The sequence below is a fragment of the Crinia signifera genome, chromosome 2 (genome assembly GCF_055691185.1).
Source record: "Crinia signifera chromosome 2, ASM5569118v1, whole genome shotgun sequence".
Classification (NCBI taxonomy): Eukaryota; Metazoa; Chordata; class Amphibia; order Anura; family Myobatrachidae; genus Crinia; species Crinia signifera.
The window spans coordinates 360,698,951-360,718,741 of record NC_139218.1 but is presented as its reverse complement, the minus strand read 5'-3'; the positions used below and the strand labels follow the sequence as shown (position 1 = coordinate 360,718,741).

Sequence of the window (19,791 nt, the reverse complement as noted above, 5' to 3'; positions counted from 1 at the left end):
CAACACCACTTATCAGACATGACATAAATTAAATACACTTATAAGTGTCAGACTTTGATAAATTCCCAGACTCAGGACTTTGATCCAAGAAGTGGTCATTCCTTTACATTTATGTTTGATATACAATAATGCTTATCTTTTCCTGGCTTATATTGAAGCCTACATTAGGTTTGGAGAAAGTAAAGTTAGATGCAATAGTAATAATATATACTGCACCTCACATCACTAAAGACTGGATTCCTAGCAGTGGTGGTTTTTACCTATGGTAAAATCCGCCACCTCCACAGCGTCAGTGAAGTCAGTGGCATGCCATAAAGCTGCCAAGTGCAGCGAAACGCGTCAGTCAGTGCTTGCCCACCTTCCACTACTTCAATTGGGATTGCAGTGCTAACCAGCGCGGCAGGACCAAATCTTGATCTGGAGCCCTTATTCTATCATTGGGGTACAACCAACCTTTACCATCCTGCTTCCAGCGCCAGTCCTATTGGCCAAACAGGACATATTTACTTATCATCTACCCCAACAAATTTGCCACTGGACTTTGGTAATTTTTGCCAGCTATGGGCCAACCACTTGGACTTTATGGACAACATCATCAGTCTATCTGAATTAAATATTTTGTGAAGATCATCCAATCTTAAACTATCCTTTTTATCAGAGCGCTGCTATTTTCTTTTTCTTTTCTTTGTTACCAATATACAGGTCTCGCTAACCTGTACAGAGCAGCTGCTGAGAGGCCACTTATTCCGAGCGTCCCCTCTAGTCCCTACCCTCATTCAGGGTGGGCTCTAGATTTCTCTTTCTTCTGTAGTGGCATCAATGTGACTGGCAGTTACTTCCTATTGGAAGACTTACATGCTAATCACCCGCATGATAGGCAATCCCATTGGGAGGTGTTCACTCCCTCCAGGACTGCCAGTCCTGGCTTCAATAGGCAGAGAGCTGGCTTCCTGTAGGAAGCCACTCCCAGCCTCATCATGCAGCCCAGCCAGCATCTATAGGCTGCATCGGCTGAAGCCTATAAAAGCCAGGATATTGCACATGCGCAGTACCCATGCTGGTACTGCACATGCGCCAGGCCTGGTGCCTGACAACTGTATTTTACAGGCGCCTGGACCCCGGTAGGTGGAACCAGTGAAGACCCGGCAGCGAGGACCAGCAGAGATGTGTAGCTCTTGTGATTTGCACAGAATGGCTTCCTGTTGGAAGCTATTGCTGTCATCGCTCCATGTACTGGCAGCCCAAGAGGGGGAGGAGTTTCCAGCTCTGTGTATGATGAGCAGTAACAGCTTCCAATAAGAATCTACTACATGCTGAACTCCTCCCCACAGGGTTGGGCTGTTGCTGTGTTTGCCCTGCTGCTTCATGAAGCCTGGTGAGAGGAGGTTACCAGCGTGTCAGAGACACAGACAGCCAGCACCAGAGCTCCAGAGGGGGGTGTCCACGGGGGGATGCACCGGGGGGATGCATCTGGTGTTGTGATTTTAACTGGAGGGGCTGCAGTCCTGCAGCCCTATAGCAGGAGCCGCCACTGCTCAGTTCCTATCAGGGAAGTCAGGTACTGTATGAACGCATAGCAGAAGCGGTTTAATGTGGAGCACAATGAAAAGAAAAGGTACTTGTGTAATATCTGGGCGCCCGATTTTTTCATTGCATCGCATCGCACTGCATGCAATATAGTGGCATACAATTCATGCAATGCAATTTTTCATTGTAAAGACCCAATTTTTAATTGTATAGTCACCCATGGGTGATTTCATACCACCACTAACCAACTACGCATGCATGTGACGAGCGCAGCGAGCCACCGAGCCCGAAGTGTGGCGAACGCAGTGAGCCCCGTGAGGGGACGCAGAATACATGTAAAGTAATCCCCGTCCCCTCGCGGGGCGCGCTGCGCTCGCCACGCTTCGGGCTCGGTGGCTCGCCACACTATATAAAATCAACTCCATGCGTAGTTGGATAGTGGTGGTATGAAATCACCCATGGGTGACTATACAATTAAAAATTGGGTCTTTACAATGAAAAATTGCATGCCTTAAGTAGTGGCATGCAATGATAAAATCGGGCGCCCAGATAATACACAAGTACCAAAGAAGAAATACTGAACATTGGTAACAAGGCTTAATAGTAGTTTTCACAACATGTTTTACCTTCAGAAGCAAATTGTTCAAGATGGATTAAGGTCTGTTCCATGTACTGGGATTCTCTTGACAGCCTCTCAAATATAACATTATCCTTAAAAACAAAGAAAACTAAGTGAACATTCAAATGTGGGAGAAGGAACAGTCGTAAAAACTGCACAATCATTTCACACACAGAGGCAGCCATGTTATGGTTACGTACACAACCTTTACCACACACACAGAGGCAGCCATGTTATGGTTATGTACACAACCTTTACCGCCATGTTATAGTTTGGCATCAATAACATACTTCATGAGGCAGCAGTTACTAGGGAATATATAGAATGTATTCCCACTTATACTGGTACAGTCTGAAATTTTTTTTAAGCACAGGCCAATCAGTTCATAACTGCCATGTCACAGGCTGTGTATGGGGGAAATGGCAGTTAGGAGCTGGTTGGTTGGATGGTAGTTTATCACTCTCCACTATATCTCTCTCCCAGGGCTCAGGGTCCGATTCCAACCTGATTGCACTTCTGCGAATTTGCACGGCAGCCGATGATCGATACATTCACAGTACGCATGTGTGAGACCGGGCTGTAATTAAATCCTGCTACTTTTTCTATTTGCACGCCGGTCGCAAGGTGATTGACAGAAAGTCAGTTCCGGGCTACTTTGAGCCTGCGATGACTTGTGCCCAGTGTAAAAATCATTAGAAGGTGAGCCTGTTATGATGGGTTTTGGACATATTCGCTTGGCTGCAAATGGATATGTAGCCGTACACATTGATCACATTGATTCGCATGGCGGGATTTCACTCTAGTGACGGCATCTCAATTGAACACTGGACATGCGAATTTGCGCCGGTGCGATCAGGTCTGAATTGGGCCCTTAGTAGATGTGGCACTATCACTCACATGAAGCAACAGATATTTCTCTTTATTAATCCACCTCACAGCGCTGAGGTCATGGGTTCTATTCCCACCATGGCTCTAACTGTGCGGAGTTTGTATATTCTACCCGTACTTGCGGGAGTTTCCTCAGGGTGCTCTGGTTTCATCACACACTCCAAAAATAAACTGGTAGGTGAATTGGCTCCAAACAAAATTAACCCTAGAACAGTGGTTCCCAAACTGTGTGCCTAGGCTCCCTGGGGTGCCTCGGGACACTTGCAGGGGTGCCTCGGGTTGGTCGTCCAGGACCAATTCAAATTATTTATGATCAATTATTTCTGGACAAAACCAGTGCTGGTGGCTGCCAATCATGAAATGTGTACAATCAGAACCAAATCCTGCCCCTTACCACATAACTGAACCTAAGAAGCACATCTAAACACAATCTACTTCATTTGATATATATTTTTGGGGGCCTAGGGGTGCCTTGGAATAATTCTGATACTCTAGGGCACGGGTGTCAAACACAAGGCCCGCGGGCCAAATCCGGCCCACCAGACCTCGTCATGTGGCCCGCGCAGCCGCCGCCACCCACCCCCGCCTGGCGCCGATTACATTACTGCAGGAAGCCATCACAGTGTGAGTGTCACATCACATTCAGTGACACTCACATGACGACTCGAGACTGAGAGACATACCTAACAACGTGAGGAAGCCGGGTGACACAGTCACTCCGCCGCGGCGCTCACTGGGAGGAGGAGGGAGGCAGGACAGTGGACACAGACTTGTTAGTGTCACTGTGTGACATGCCCGACTCCTCCCCGGCTCCTCCTGCAGGCAGCGGCTACGGCGTTGCCATGTGTGACACACGCCCGCCTGACAGCAGTGCCAGTGACACCGTGACGTGCATGCTGCTGCTGCCTGTCGGACTTGGACACCAGCCCGGCGGTGAGCTGCCTCCTGCCTGTGGTGCCGCGCTGCGCAGCAGTGGCATCAGTTGGTTCAGTATATTTACTGTAAGTTCGGCAGTGGGGTGGGCACAGTTGTGTTGTCTCTTGTTGTCCAGACCAGTCTGTCCAGTCTAGAGTCCGTGGCTGGGCAGGAAGAGAGCCAGGCCAGCAGCACACAGCCGCAGCCTGAGCCCACAAATCTGCAGTGCGGCTGCCTGTGTCCAGGGTCATTATCATTATCTGTCCCACTGTCACCACCAGTCCAGAACTCTAGCGAGAGTCCTGCGAACCCAAAGGCCCAGGTCACCTGCTGGGCGATCTGACGTCACGTCACTGTGCCCTGTCCCAGGCCCCCAGCCAATCTCCCTGCTAGTTATTACTTACATTATTACAAAAAACAGTAATAATTGAATGCAGTGACAATAATTTATGATAATAAAGAGTGGACACATAGTCCTACAGATACAACCGGCCCTTTGAGAGTGACCAAACTGCTGATGCGGCCCCCGATGAATTTGAGTTTGATACCCCTGCTCTAGGGTGCCGTGATTTGAAAAAGATTGGGAACCCCTGCGCTAGAATGTTTGTGTGTGCGTGTACATGTGGTAGGGAATATAGATAGTAAGCTCCACTGGGGCAGGGACTGATGTGAATGCTCAAATATCTCTGTAAAGCGCTGCAGAATATGTATGCGCTATATAAATACTATATAAATAACTGGTAATAAATAAATAACCAGTCTACACATGCACACAAAAGTGTAACTACCATAGGTTCAGGGGCTGCAGCTGCTATGGGGAGTTGAAAGGGGCCACCTTCCCTGTAAAAGTAAAATGTGCTATTTACAGGTTGAGTATCCCTTATCCAAATATCCGTTATCCAAATGATTCCAAAAACCATACATTCCAGAAAGTGAGAGAAAAAAAAATCTGTAACAGCACTACTGGGGACATGATATGTAACTAGCAAAACTGAGGACATGATATATATCTGGCACTACTGAGTACATCGGTCCCTGGCACTACTGAGGACATGATATGTAACTGGTACTACTGGTGACATGATATGTACCTGGCACTACTGAGGACATGATATGTAACTGGCACTACTGAGTACATCTGTACCTGGCACTACTGAGGACATGATATGTAACTGGCACTATATACAGTATGTGCAAGAAAATTATTGCTTGCCATTCAAATTCAGTACCTGGGATTGTACACAAACATTGTTTCATGTGTAGAAACTTTGTTTCATGCACAAATAAAATATATGTGTGTGCATTTCATGTGTTTGATGTGCTTATACAACATAAATGCAAGATACCTCAAGATAAATCATTGAAATATAAAAATATTCTGAAATACGGAATAATCCATTATCCAAAATTCTTCTGGTCCCGAATATTTTGGATAAGGGATACTCAACCTGTACATCTTTCATCATTGGGTTGTTCAAAAGGGCCCTTACAAACCTCTGCAATGAAGCCCACAAATATCTAGTTATACATGCACCGTGGGTCATATAGGAAGTGAAGTCTGTCGCTGCTGCTGCATTACCCAAGTGGCTTTCCAATGAGGAGAATGTGTTTTGTGGTCCAATTTAATAAATAGCTTCAATAAATTGGGGTCAAAAACTATGAATTCAGTAATTATTCATTGGGTGAAAAACCCTATAAATCATGATAAATAGATCCCTATGGAATGAACAGTAAACCCAAATCTCTTTCAATAAGTCTGTAACTAGCATACAACTGCATGGTATGCCTACAATATATATAGCATGTTTCTCACTGATCCGCGTTATCTTATTAAATCACTCTCCAATCCATTCCATTCATCACACACAATTAATTAACCGACTATGCCATGTAGTTTGCTAATTTATTACAAAACAAAGAAGCGCCGGTTCTGGAATGTCCGAAGACTGGCTATGAATAGGCATTATACTGATGTATAGGATTCTAGAAGGGGATGACTAGGAAGCGTCCTGATAGGTTTGATATATATACGTGAAACAGGCTTAATGGAAATAGGATCTTTATCTTCATCTTGGAGACAAATTAAAACAGAGACAAAAGAGTTTCTTTGGTACGTTGCCTCTGGTCTAGATCAGGTTCTCCAAGAGCTATAAGTCACTGTGACACACGGGATAAATCCTATGTATAAATCACATGTAATAATAATATGTGCGGGGTGGTTATCCATAAAGATGTTTTATCATCGCTATGCAATCTCTCTAAAGTGGGGCTTTCTAGGCAGAATAAATGATGTACATCCCTATCCGTTACAGAACAAAAACCCACTTCATCCAACAGTTCATCTAAATTAGTCATTGTACACTTAGAGATTTGGCTGCGCCGCATTCTAACGGTAATTTACATGCAGTGCACTGTCATATTTGTTCCTGTTATAGAATGAAAGGAAGTCATGTGAAATGTATGTTACTGGCATCACTTCATTTTACTCCATAACTTAGTAGTGTCAATTCGAAAAAGAATATAAAATTATATTTAACATGATCAATAAAGTTAGAACAAGGAACAGGGCTGCCATCAGAAATTGTGCGGCCAGGGGCTGACAAAATAGGCAGGGACACCTCCCCATAGGCGAATCTAGAATTATGGTAATGGGTGGTCCCAGATCCAGACACAACAGGAGGGGGACCTTTGCGCGGCGTAGCCGCGCGGCAAAAGGGGTGTGTGGCCTCATGAGAAGGAGGCGTGGCATCACAAAAGGGGTGTGGTATTACACTTTAGACCATACAAAGTAATGCCCATTACACATTTTAGCAAACTCTGTAATACCCATTACACATAAAGCCACACGCCGTAATGCCAATTAAGCATAAGGCCACACAGAATAATGCCCATTACACATTGTGCCAAACATCATGATGCCCATTACATACTATATAACAAACCGTAATGCCCATTACATATTTGCCACATAAGTGCTGCTCACCTACGTGCTCATTGCTAGGGGGTTCTTGCTTGATGGCACCATAGTACCTATTACACATGATGCCGCACACCATAGTACCCATTACACATGATGCCGCGCACCATAGTACCCATTACACATGATGCTGCACACATAATGTCCCTTACACATGATGCTGCACACATAATGCCGCTTACACATGATGCTGCACACCTTAATGCTCCTTACACATTAAGCCACACATTATGCGTAATGCCCCCACATACCGCCACTTGTAGAATCCCTTAAGCAATGCCCCCAAAAGTGCCACTTACTGTAAATTTTTATATGAGCCTTTGCTGCTGCTGCTGCAGGGAGAGATGGAGAGCGGAGCAGCTGCTTCTATGGGGAGAGGAGCAGAGCACAGCGCAGAGCACGCTCCCACTCCCCTTCTGGTGTCCCCTCTAGCCGAGTGGACATTTGAAATATTGTGCACGCTGTTGTTGTGCTTGACGTCGGGGGAGCACGCCGGGCGCCGGCACCACATGATTTAAGGGGTGGCGGGCTTAGGTGAAAGCAGGGAGAAGAATTGGAGCGGAAGCTGCAGGGGTGACAGTCATTCACAGCTGGGCAGATTCAAAGCACTGCAGGTCACGGCTGTTTGAAATAATACCCCTTTCACAACAGAAAATGCAGGGATTTACCCGGGAATATGGTGCCAGGATCATGCAGGGACATTCCCAGGCTGACCACCTATAAACACCAGCCTAGTCCATGCATTTTCTGGTGTGAGGGGGAGAGACAACCACTCCCCTCTCCCTACCCCCCTTTAACCAACCAGCTATATCTTCAGAACCAACTGACCCATTTACATGAGACTAGTATCCCATATGGATCCAGCCTAGTATCAGATTGAAGGCCCAGCGATTTGGGTTCGACTGAGATCAACCTTGAGCTTCAGTGATGCCGAAGGGGGGAACCGGCAGCCGTTGAACTGGGTGGGGGTCGGAATTAGCGGGTCCCATGTTATCCTATAGGGAAAACGTTCCAGCTTTGCCTGGCAGTATCTCCGGTTCCCAGGGGGCTAGAGACACAGGGCTGGGCTCGTTGGAAAGCCCTATCCCTCAGCTACAAAATGGGCTAATGGGTGGTCCTGTGCACCCCCGGACCACCCCCTAGATTCGCCTATGCACCTCCCCTTCTCACAACATTGGCATGCTTGGTAAGAACTCTGGTGTCATCGGCTACTTAGGGGGAAATTTACTAAAGGAAATTTGTAAAAAAAATAGGTGTATTTGTATCCATAAATACACTTATTTTTGACATTTACTATCCCGAAAATACGGCAATTCGCAGTCGTATTGATGTGCTATCAATACGAATACGAATTGCCGTATTTTCGGGATAGTAAATGTAAAAAATAAGTGTATTTCTGGATACAAATACACCTATTTTTTACAAATTTCCTTTAGTAAATTTCCCCCTTTATCTCTACATTGCTTCAAATGTGAACTTTGTTTATGACAAATGATAGTTTATAGACTGCAGTCCTGGACTCCCTTTCTGACGAGGTCTGGTAGTCAAGTCCTGTAAGGCCCCCTCTGATGGTGTCCCTGACAGGGGCAAGAGGACACTGTACACTGTACACCTACATCTTTTACCAGTCTATCTATCTATCTATCTATTAATATTGTGACAAAGAATCACATACACTGGAAATAGATAATGCCTGGGTCTTTCTTTTTTTAGCAGGTACACAGCATACCAGGTAAACAGCATACCAGGTTAACAGCTTGGCAAGCAAGATTCCACAGATTTGACAGTCAGGTTACACTCCAAAGCACCTGATGTAATATTACATTACGACCTATCACCGAGCCACTTATCCCCACAATTGTAAGAACTTCACTGTCCTGGGCATATTGCTTCCATATTAGGGAAGTTACTGCACATTTACAGACTTCCTGTCCCATTCAGCACGGAACATATGGAACGTATATGGAGGAAAATACGGTACTTATGTAATATCTGGGCTCCCGCTTTTCTTATGAGACCGCGTCCCCTCGCCACGCTTCGGGCACGGTGGCTCGCTGCGCTCGCCACACTACATAAAATCAACTCCATGTGTAGTTGGATAGTAGGGGTATGAAAAAATGGGGTGCATTTAACATGGGAGCCCAGATAATACATAAGTACCGAAAATACTTCTCAATGTTTCCCATCTTGGTCCACCTGCAGGACTATAGGTCCCAGCATGCCCTACCAGCCTCCCAAATGATAATCTAATCATTTGTTCAGTCTATAATGGTTACTAATGGCTATGGCCATAGCCAACATGGTGGTCACCCACGTTCTGCTGGCTGTAAGCCTCCATTCCATGTAATGCCAGCACTGGACACTTATCACCTCAGTGAAGAAACCAATTCAAAGGCTGAATCCAGCCTATGCACTAAAAGAGAAACAGTGCCTCATGAACAGAGGTGATGAATGCATCCCTAGTCCAACAACTTTTTATCCACCATTTTTTTTGGACCATGCTAGTGTGGCCTAAGACCACAAAATGGCCGCCTCTAATTTCTGTAAGCAGCAGGTGCTATTTATGATCTGCCACCCACCATTACAATACAGCGATGGATTATCCTGCAACTACGACTCTGTCAATGCTTTGTATATACTGTAGATCAGGCATGTCCAAACTGTGGCCCTCCAGCTGTTGAGAAACTACACATCCCAGCATGCCTTGCCATGGTTTTACCATTCCCTAATAGCAAAACTGTAGCAAGGCATGATGGGATTTGTAGTTTCACAACAGCTGGAGGGCCATAGTTTGGACATGCCTGCTGTAGATGAATGACGCAAACCACTGCTGGCCGAGAGACCCTCATGTGAACCTCACTTTCACACCACTAATGTACAGGGATATTTGCCCATTTTCCCAAAGTCAATAAGTGTTTTAGTCATGCATTAACACCCAGAGGCCGTTATATCCAATAAAGGTGGTTACAATAATAGTTGTATCACATAAAACACTGCTGGAGCCGCCGTTATGCAGTGAGTAACTGTAATGCAATGCTTTGTGGCATGGTGGGAATGTGACAGAATGGGAACAGATTGGCTTTTGTGGGCTGATTTCTGGGAAGCATGATAAAAAGTCTTCTCCTGAGCCTCCATTATTTGCACTATGTTATTTCATTTTAAGGTATCTCTTTACACACTTTTATTCATTTTGTATTTAGGTACTTTATAGATAGCTGCTAATTAGGATATTTTTTATCTGTCATTTAAAGCACATGAATTTTATTTTTTACCAATAATCCATTATCCAAAATGCTTGGGACCAGAAGAGTTTTGGATAATGGATTATTCCAAAATTTTGGAATATTTTTATATTTCAATGACGTATCTTGAGGTATCTTGCATTTATGTTGTATAAACACATGAAATACACACAAATATATTTAATTTGTGCATGAAACAAGGTTCAAAACATGAAACAAAGTTTGTGTACAATTTCAGAAAATTAATTTGAATGCCAACCAATCATGTCCTTGCACATATTTAGTGCCAGTTACATGTTATTTCCCCAGTAGTGCCAGCTACATATGTCCCAAGTAGGTTTTTAGCAAAAAATAAAAGTACATTTTGGAGACTATGGTTTTCATAATAATTTGGAAAACGAATATTTGAATAAGGGATTCTTAACCTGTAATAATAATAATAATTATAACAATTGTGTTATTTTTAAAGCTGGATTATGCTGAAATTCACATATTAAAAATGAACCAATATTTCCAGAAACATCCACCTCCTTGTCTGAGACAGGCAGGGGTTAAAGTGAGGGGGAACGGGGTGGAACTGAGTTCCACCCCTCTAATGGTGAGGTGGAACATTTTAACCTTCACATTGGCCCTGAACAGTAATTATCACAGTAAAGCATTCTAGTTTGCAGGGGGGTGTCAAAAACCCTACCACTGGCCCTGTCTCTGCTAGGGGAGGGGGGTTAATTAGGTGGCATAGAGAAACGAGTCTCCCCACCTCTGCATGACCACTTTAAGCCCTGGTGATCGGATTGGTTCAAACTGCATTGCCAGGATATTCTCCATTCAATTTTCAACAGGTGAAAATGCGAGAGATTTATACGCACAGTTCTATATCCCAATGTGCCTGTTCCCTCATTCGCATTGCTAAAATGGCAGCCCTCAAGCTCGAGAGTGTTCATATCTCATTTTATTGTAAAGTAGTGGTTGAGTAGTGTAGAGTAGTGCGATTTACTTTCTATTCAATCCCAATTTGATCCCAATCAAATCGGGATTGAATAGAAAGAAAATCACACCGTGTGTACACTACTTTAGAATAAAATGACATATGATCAACCTTGAGCTTGAGTGCCGCCATTTTAGCAATCAGGGATCAAATCGCACAATGCCGTGTACACATGCGATTTAGATCTGTACTATATAGTCTTGCCTGCACAGTCTATTTTTCTATTAGATTTTGATGCTATCGAATTTAAATAGAATAGGTTTGATTTCCATTTGATTACAATCCGATTTCAATTTCATTTTGCTTATATACGCAAAATCGAAAAAAAAAAATAGACTACATCGAACCACGTGTACAACCTATAAGCCAAATACCAGACCCATCTTATATTAATTAATGCAAAAGTAGTAACAATTTCACTATTCAGAATAGTTTTCCAACAATACTTAAACTTTAGAACATACTCAAAATAAGCCTTTGACTATGCTTTGTCCATTTAAGTCCTATATTTGTTTCCCTGTCTTCAGTTGCCCGTTGCAATGCCAAAGTGGGATGAATGAGCAATTATTCAAGATTTCTGGAGATCAAAAGTATCACCTGCCAGTGTAGACTGGATGGTTATTGTCTTATAAACAGGTGGTGAGCGGGAGAGGTTCTGATAGCTATTTACACCGATCAGCGCTGTGAGATTCAATGTGTTACCTGACAAAGCCCAGGTCAGTGGAATTCCAGCTAATGCAGTACCTCACAAAACCATTGCAGAGTCACTACAGGGAACCGCTGCGAGTTCGAGAACCCCATACGATAATATGGAAAAGACAGCTCTTACTTTGTTTAAAACCAGTACCATTCTACCGATAAATATGGTGCAGGCATCCTTTAAAAAAGGAACAGTACGCACTGAAGGCGCACAGCAAAAATATAGGATTGTGGTTTCACTGGGAATGGGTGTGACCACACAATAGTACTGATAATGCCCACAAGAGTAGCACCCCTTACATCATAATGAATGCCCACAGGACTAGCACCGCTTGTGCACACAATGCCCAAAGGAGTAGCATCCCCTTTCCCAATTTTTACATACTATTTTTTGGGGCTGCCAGTGCCTATTGCTACTCTTCCCTATCCTCCCTCCTCCACACCACAGCCAGTGACAGCGCGCCCCCTCCGCGCTGCAATGTGTTCCCCAGCCGGACAGTTCCATCCTCAGTCAGTCATGGCACCGCCTGCCAAGCAGAGTGCAGAGTCTAGGACACAGAGGGGGAGCCCAGATCATTATTAGCACAGTACTTCCCCTCTGTGTCCTAGACTCGGCACTCTGCTTGGCAGGGGGTGCCATAACTGACTAAGAACCTGCCGGCTGGGGAGCACAGTGCAGGGTGGAGGGAATGCGCTTTCACCGTCTTTGTCCAGGAGTGTGCAGATCCACTGTGGGCAAAGCACAGCTGGCATACACCTAATTACGGTCAGATATTCATGAGGATGTAGAATACAAATAAAAAATCATGAATCATTAAAGCATTTTGTCAGCCATTTTAAAGGCTGATTCAGTCTTCTTGAAGACACATGTCAATACTCAAGGAATCAGCGTCCTTCCTGAAGCAAAATCTGCCTCAGTTATGTCACTGGTTTCTAAGAAATTAATATTCATGCCTATAAAACTGGCAACTAACAGAATGGCTGCCTCAATGTATATGTGACTGATGACCTTTAAAAAGCTACACACTGCATTCCATTACCCTGTTCTGTGCATCCACTTTTTTCCTAACATTGTCCTAGACCAGTGATGGTGCCCTTGACACTGCAGCTATTGTTGAACTACACATCCCAGCATACTCTGCTACAGTTTTGCTCTTTGGCCATGCTAAAAATGATGTAGGGCATGCTGGGATGTGTAGTTCAACAATAGCTGGAGTGTCAGGGTTAGCCATCGCTGTCCTCGATATACAATTCTTGTCCTAAAATAAAAAAGCCCAAACTACAATTCTTATTTTATCGATATGATCACCCTATTTGTAGTCATTTACAATACTGACGGTTCTGATTAATCAGCAATAGCTGAATGTCTTAAAAAAACTATTTGGCCTTTTAAACGATGGCCACTTTGGAACAATGTTACTTTCTGTATATTGTCACTATTAACTGTATATTGTATGTGCCTACATGTACATGCATTCTAAAAGTTTCCCAGAAATAATTTTATTTTGTTATTGTTTGTAATGCAACAAATGTTATTGATGTCATTTATGTGGGAAATTTGCAGCCTTGTGAGTCAAGCAGAATAAGGACCATAGTGCTAATACAGTGAAAATACACTGTAGATTCCACTGTAGATTTGGAACAACTAAAACCAGAAACTCACTGCTCCTTTGCAGTAAAGCCGGAGATGTCCTGATGGGGTGCGGACAATTACAGACATCCTCTTTCTGTTGCTGAAAAAAAACAAAAACAAGAAAAGTTTCTGTCACTGGGGAGAGACGTCAATAAGCAAATGAACATATCACTATATTTGTAAAAGCATTCTGGGACTGTCTGGGTTTTGTATCTGTAAAATCGCTATTGTAATGTTTTAAAATAATGCTAATAATAATAATCTCTCTCCATAAAACCACACATCCAGCACGTCTCGCAGTGCTGCCGCTTCTCAGGTATTTCCAGGACCAGATCCTTTCTCTCCCTGGGGTCTATTGGTGAAGCAGTGAGAAGAGTGGGGAAGTGAGCAAGCGGAGAAGTTGCCCATGTTAGGTGCTGCGGATACCTTGTGGCACAGAATAAACAATAATAACAACACTTATATACAACTGTCTACAAGAGGCATCCAAATCCTGATGTCATTAATACAGCCACGAGAGCGGTCTGCTAGGGGTAGTAAAGAAGAGACACCGAGCACTGGTGAGGAGAGAGTATATAATGGGGTGTGTGGTATGGGGGTCCGACAGTCGGTATTTCGAGGGTCACTGGAAGTGTATGAGGGCTAGAGGACAGCTATACAATACACTGCAGTCCCAGGTCTGCTATATACTGCATGAGCAACCAGCTTGGAAATTATACACTCATTGCAAGACTAGAAGTCTGCTGTTTAGTTACCGGTAGACCCAGAGGCGTAACTACTTTTTTTGCGCCCCCCCGCCGGACATTTCAGGCGCCCCCCCCCCCCCCCCCCCCCCCCCCGAAATATTAACCCCCTCCTTACCGTCCCCATTGCCGCCGGCGCCGCTGCCTCTCACCCGACACGCAGATCTGTGTCGGGTGACGGGCGGTCCCCGGCTCCAGCTGCAGTGCTAATATAATAACAGACACTCGGGAAATGGCTGCCCCCATACAGCATTATGGGGGCAGCCAATTTCCGAGTGTCTCTTATTATATTAGCACTGCAGCCGGAGCCGGGGACCGCCCGTCACCCGAAACAGATCTGCGTGTCGGGTTAGAGGCAGCGGCGCCGGCGGCAATGGGGTAAGGAGGGGGAGGGCAGGAGTCGGGACCAGGTGGTAACTATAGTCCCGCAGACCCCCCAGGCGCCCACACCTGCCTAGCGCCTCCCCGCCACCGCGGGGGCTGCGGGACTATAGTTACGCCACTGGGTAGACCAGGGGTGGGCAAACTACAGCCCACCGTGCCGCTGAGGACATGTTTTGCACTCCACACAGGGGTAGCCAGCTGGGATTTCCTCAGTGGCTTTGCATAACCTGGCTCAATTGAGTGACAGCTGAGCCGTTGTCGCTGCACAGCAGCGCAGGGTAGCCGAGCGACGGCTCAGCTGTCCCGTAGTGTGCTAGGTAGATGGCGGAGGCTCAGTGATTGGCTGAGCCACAGGCTGTGCAGGACTGCAGGAGGCGGGATCCCGGGCAGCATGTGTCGTGTGGATGGAGGCTGCTCTCCTCTTGTCTCTGTGCTATGGGCTGGTTGCTCCCTACAAAACAAGATAGCCTGTTTTTCTATATATAGAATTTGAGCTCATACCGTGTGGTGTAATATGAATTTTGTGTGCGGCCCACGAATATATTTACTGGAATTGTGCCCCCCCCCCCGGTCAAAATAATTGCCCACCCCTGCGGTAGACTGGACTGTAGCTCCAGATCACTTACGGTATATACTAGATATAATATACGATATTGCACGCTACACCATAGGGCAGTGACTACTTTTAGGCAAACTGGGCATCTGGCCGGGTGAAGGGGAAGAACGGGGCTGCCATTGCCAGCGGTTAAAACACTGCGGCAACAGCAGTTAGTGGGAATTTAGTTATTGGGGAAGGGGGACAATGTCTTGAGTGAGACCTGCTTTGGAACTGTGTTCCAAATCTCAGCCCAAACCTGGGATTTCAGTGGAAAAGTGGTATGACTCATAAGTGACTTATCCCCCTTCTCCACTGACATGAAATGAACACGCATCAACCAGGGATTTTTGTCAGTGGGAATGGAAGAGACCCAGGTCCCGAACTCTGCTCTTTACCTGGGTTGGGCTCAGATCAATTCCCGGGTTATAGAGCCACCCTTGGTGTCTTACCAGTGGCAGTTGCAGAGGTGGGACCGCACCACTGTCAAAAATTCAAATAGGGAAGCCCCACCTGCCAGTGAGTCCTGGATGGGGTGGCAGTTGGTGGGGTTGCCCTACCTGAATATTAGACTATGCTGCAGCCCTGCAATTCTGCAACCGCAACTGGCATGGAAGTCCAGGAACAGAGCATCTTGTTCCTCTTTGAATGGGTCGTGTTGGTATGTACAATATCAATACACGAGCAGAAAACTTATCATTGGTTGCTATGGGCAACACCCCATCTTCAATAGAACTTCCATCTTAGTAAATAAACTCCAGAGTGTCAGAAACAGGTGATGTGGCAGCTGGTAACAGTCATTTTATGCTCACTGATATAGCAGATAGCAAAATATAATTATTAGGAGTGACTTATTAGTGCGGGGGGACCAGGATCCACTGTCTAGGGGTCTAGACCCTAATCTAAGATGGCCTAGACCCTGATCTAAGATGGCCGCCCAAGCTTGGAAGAAGCTACCATGGGAAAGCCTGTTTCCACAATGGCTACATATTGTCGCTGTTTTCCATTATTTGGCAGAAGACAAGTAGTTAAAAAATTAATTGGCTTATTATTTTATGTTCCAAACTACAATCACATGTGGAGATTATAGTTCAAGCTTATACAGGGGCTAAGAAGAACGGTATGGTCTATGAAGTAGATCTGCGGTACAAGTAACAAGACGACCTTCAGTGTTAAACAAACACACATTTTTGCTCAGTGAAGACGTATTGCTCGTGACTGTTGTTTGGCAGCAGGACCTGGATGTGGGCTCCTCATTAGCTGGACTTTCCTAGAAGATATTAAAGGTAATGGGATGGAGTCAATTCAAGTTCAGGAAGCCTAGTCTTGCCACGGGACTAATGAGGACATTGTACAGTTGGGCTTTGTGCTATTTATTCTAAGCTGTGTAGGGCAACTCTTCCTATTCCACCCACAACAAAGTGTTCCCATGAGTTTATACGGCATGTAATATAGTAATGGTAATATATACAACTACAAAGCTTGTAGCCTACAGCCTCCCGCCTGGGGAATCGTGTGCCCACTTCTATGGGAGATGCACTGTTTAATGTGAGAAGATGCTGTTGAATGAAGAGGAGCAGAACGTTTCTTCATAGAAGGGGTCAGTCTATTTGGCCTGAAGATCTCTACTAGGTGAATATGATTTCATTTTCAAAATAAGTAAGTAAAGTTATCTTTTCTTAGGAAATGAATTATATAGAACGTAAGACTAATTCCCATGAACCTATTGCTACATAAATAAAAAACACAGAGGGAAATAAGGGATAAGGGCGGGGGGTTAATTTAGCAATATACAAATGGAACGGCTCTCAATAGAGCTGCTCCTGGCGATATAATCGCCAGTCACCGCTGTGCACATCTAACAGAAGAGGCGTGTTCCCCGGTATGCCCCAAGAGCACAAACCAAAAGGGTGACAACACTATACAGTCCTATGTTTCCACGCTAAAGCTACGGGAAAAGGGCCTCACATTAGAAACTCCCATAAGCATCTTTATGCTACATGAATAGTCTAAAAAGGGCACAAGGGAGCTATAAAAGGACGCTGAGGTGTGTGTCATGGCAGCCGTTCCACACCGATCCTCCACATGTGGGAACTGCGTGGCACAGCACCCTCCTGGCAGGCAAAGCTGTCCTGCATATGATAAACGATGTAATGCATGTTGCAAGTGGAATCATTTTGCAAGGTGCTGCCGCTCCAAAGATCAAACTTCCACAAAGCGACAGTCTGAGTCATGCTATAGCCGCCCACCCCGGCCGATTAACCAGGTGGAAACGGATCCAGGGTGTGACATAATTCGCATGACAGTCTGTGACAGTGTAGACTTCTTGGATGAGAAGGGCGAAATATTTATCAAGCTGAAAGCAAAGCATACGAACAAGGTGGCCACAGTCAAAAGTGCAATGTCATGTCCTATAAACAGCTGCGTGAAATAGATCCAACTGCACAGATAAACCCACAAGACAAGATCAACTTGATAGCATATGGTGGCCAAATCATCACCACACTGGGCACCACACAGATACAGTTTACCCGTGCTGATTTGCTAATCCACATTGTGGATCAGCAGGCTAAATCACTGTTAGGCCTCCCTGACAGTATGAAGCTAGGCCTTCTCAAATTTGGACCAGAGGTACACCCAATGCAGATGACCATTCCAGAACTGAAAGACTTTCATGACTTATTTGATTGCAGTACACTTGGCAAGCTTCCTGTCGTGTACCATATGAGGGTGGATGACTCCATTGTACCTACTGTCTGTGCTCCCCCAGAGTGTCCCTATTGCAATGAAAGACAAAGTTATCCAAGAGATCCACAGAATGACTCAATTGGGTGTCATTGCCCCCATAGAGGAAGCAACACAGTGGGACTGTATGTCTTTGCATTGATCCAGTACACTTGAACAAAGCACTCCTGCGTCCATATCACCCTCTCTGCACCATTGAGCAAGAGATTGCTGACATGCCTGGTGCCACAGTCTTCAGCACTCTGGATGCAAAGTGCGGCTTCCGGCAAATCCCTTTGGACAGAGCTTCATTCCTGCTCACTGCTTTCATGACCCCAAAAGGGCGGTATGTCTTCCTCCGCATGCCCTATGGAATCACTACGGGCAGCGAGGTCTTCCAGCGTTTTATGGAGCAACTATTTGCAGGCTATCCCTGTGACATCATCGTCGACGACATCCTGATATGGGGCCGTGCTATGGAAGAACACGACCAGCAACTTCGCCAGGTGCATGAACGGGCCCGTGCTTTGAAACTCAAGCTCAACCCAGACAAATGTAAGTTCAGAGTTACAGAAGTGGCGTACGTGGGCCTTGTGCTCACCAGTCAAGGCGTCAAACCAGACACGAATATGGTCACTGCCATCCTGCAAATGCCGCTTCCAGCTGACCAACAGGCACTACAGCGCTTCCTAGGGATGACCAACTACTTGTCCAAGTTTGTTCCCCAATACAGTGAAACCACTGCGCCTCTGCGCCAGCTGCTCCACCAGGACTCAGAATGGTGTTGGCTGGACACACACAGGGCTGCCATTGACCGATTAAAGGTCATGTTGACAAATCCACTGGTCCTGCAATACTTCAACGTGCATGACTCGGTTGTCCTCTCCGCCGACGCTTCACAGAGTGGTCTGGGGGCCGTGTGCCTCCAACACGCAGGCCAGTGGCTTTTGCTTCCAGGGCCCTCACCGATACTGAAACCAGGTATGCACAAATTGAGAAAGAATTGTTGGCACTGGTGTTCGCCTGCAACCGTTTCCATGACTTCATCTATGGCCATCCTGTCACAGTGGAAACTGACCATCAGCCCCTCATCACTATACTGAAGAAGCCCATCCACTCCGCCTCCTCCCGTATTCAGGGCATGATGCTCAAGCTGCAGCGGTACAACCAGGATGTCGTTTACAAGCCAGGCAAGGAAATGTACGTTGCTGATGCTCTATCTAGAGCCTTCGTTTCGACTACTGACATGAACAATGCAGAGGATGACTATGAGGTCATGGCTGTGGAGGTGCTTCCTACCAAGCTGCTGGAAGAGCTGCGTGCTGCCACACTTGCGGATGATCTTTCCCAGCATCTCTCTCTGCCATGATCCTCAATGGCTGACCATCCTCTTCTAAGGAACTGCCGCACTGTCTTCTACTGTATGAGATATGAGCTCACCGTGTCTGATGGTATCATCCTGCGGGGTCACAGCTTTGTGATCGCGGCTGCCCTTCAAACGTCCTACACCCAGCAGATGCACCAGGGCCATGCCGGCCTGGAGGCCACCAAGCATACGACCCATGTAACAGCATTCTGGCCCTCCATGTATGGTGACATTGACCGTGCTGTTTCGCTTTGTGCACCCTGCAATGCTTTACGTCCACACCAGCCAAGGGAGCCCATGCTGCTCCATGACATTCCTGATCTTCCATGGTCCATTCTGGCAGCTGATTTATTCGAATGGAGGAAAAATTCAGGATGGTTCGAGATAAACTACTTGCCCAGCACCACAAGTCATATAGTAATTTCAAAGCTGAAAAGACACTTTGCAGTACATGGCACCCCACAACAGCTGATCACTGATAATGCCATGCAATT

The 19,791-nt window shown here is 45.7% G+C and overlaps 1 protein-coding gene across 7 annotated transcripts in view; it reads right to left on the bottom strand.

Moving 5' to 3' along the window:
- Positions 1–19,791, bottom strand: part of ATP8A2 (ATPase phospholipid transporting 8A2) — a 683,532-nt gene that overhangs the window by 408,337 nt on the left and 255,404 nt on the right. For all 7 annotated transcript variants that reach the window (XM_083169883.1, XM_083169890.1, XM_083169886.1 and 4 more), the window contains exons 20-21: positions 13,516–13,585; positions 2,154–2,238 (exon numbers count right to left, since the gene is read on the bottom strand). In XM_083169883.1, the coding sequence (XP_083026009.1) occupies positions 2,154–2,238; positions 13,516–13,585 (155 nt within the window). The remainder of the gene's footprint in view (positions 1–2,153; positions 2,239–13,515; positions 13,586–19,791) is intronic.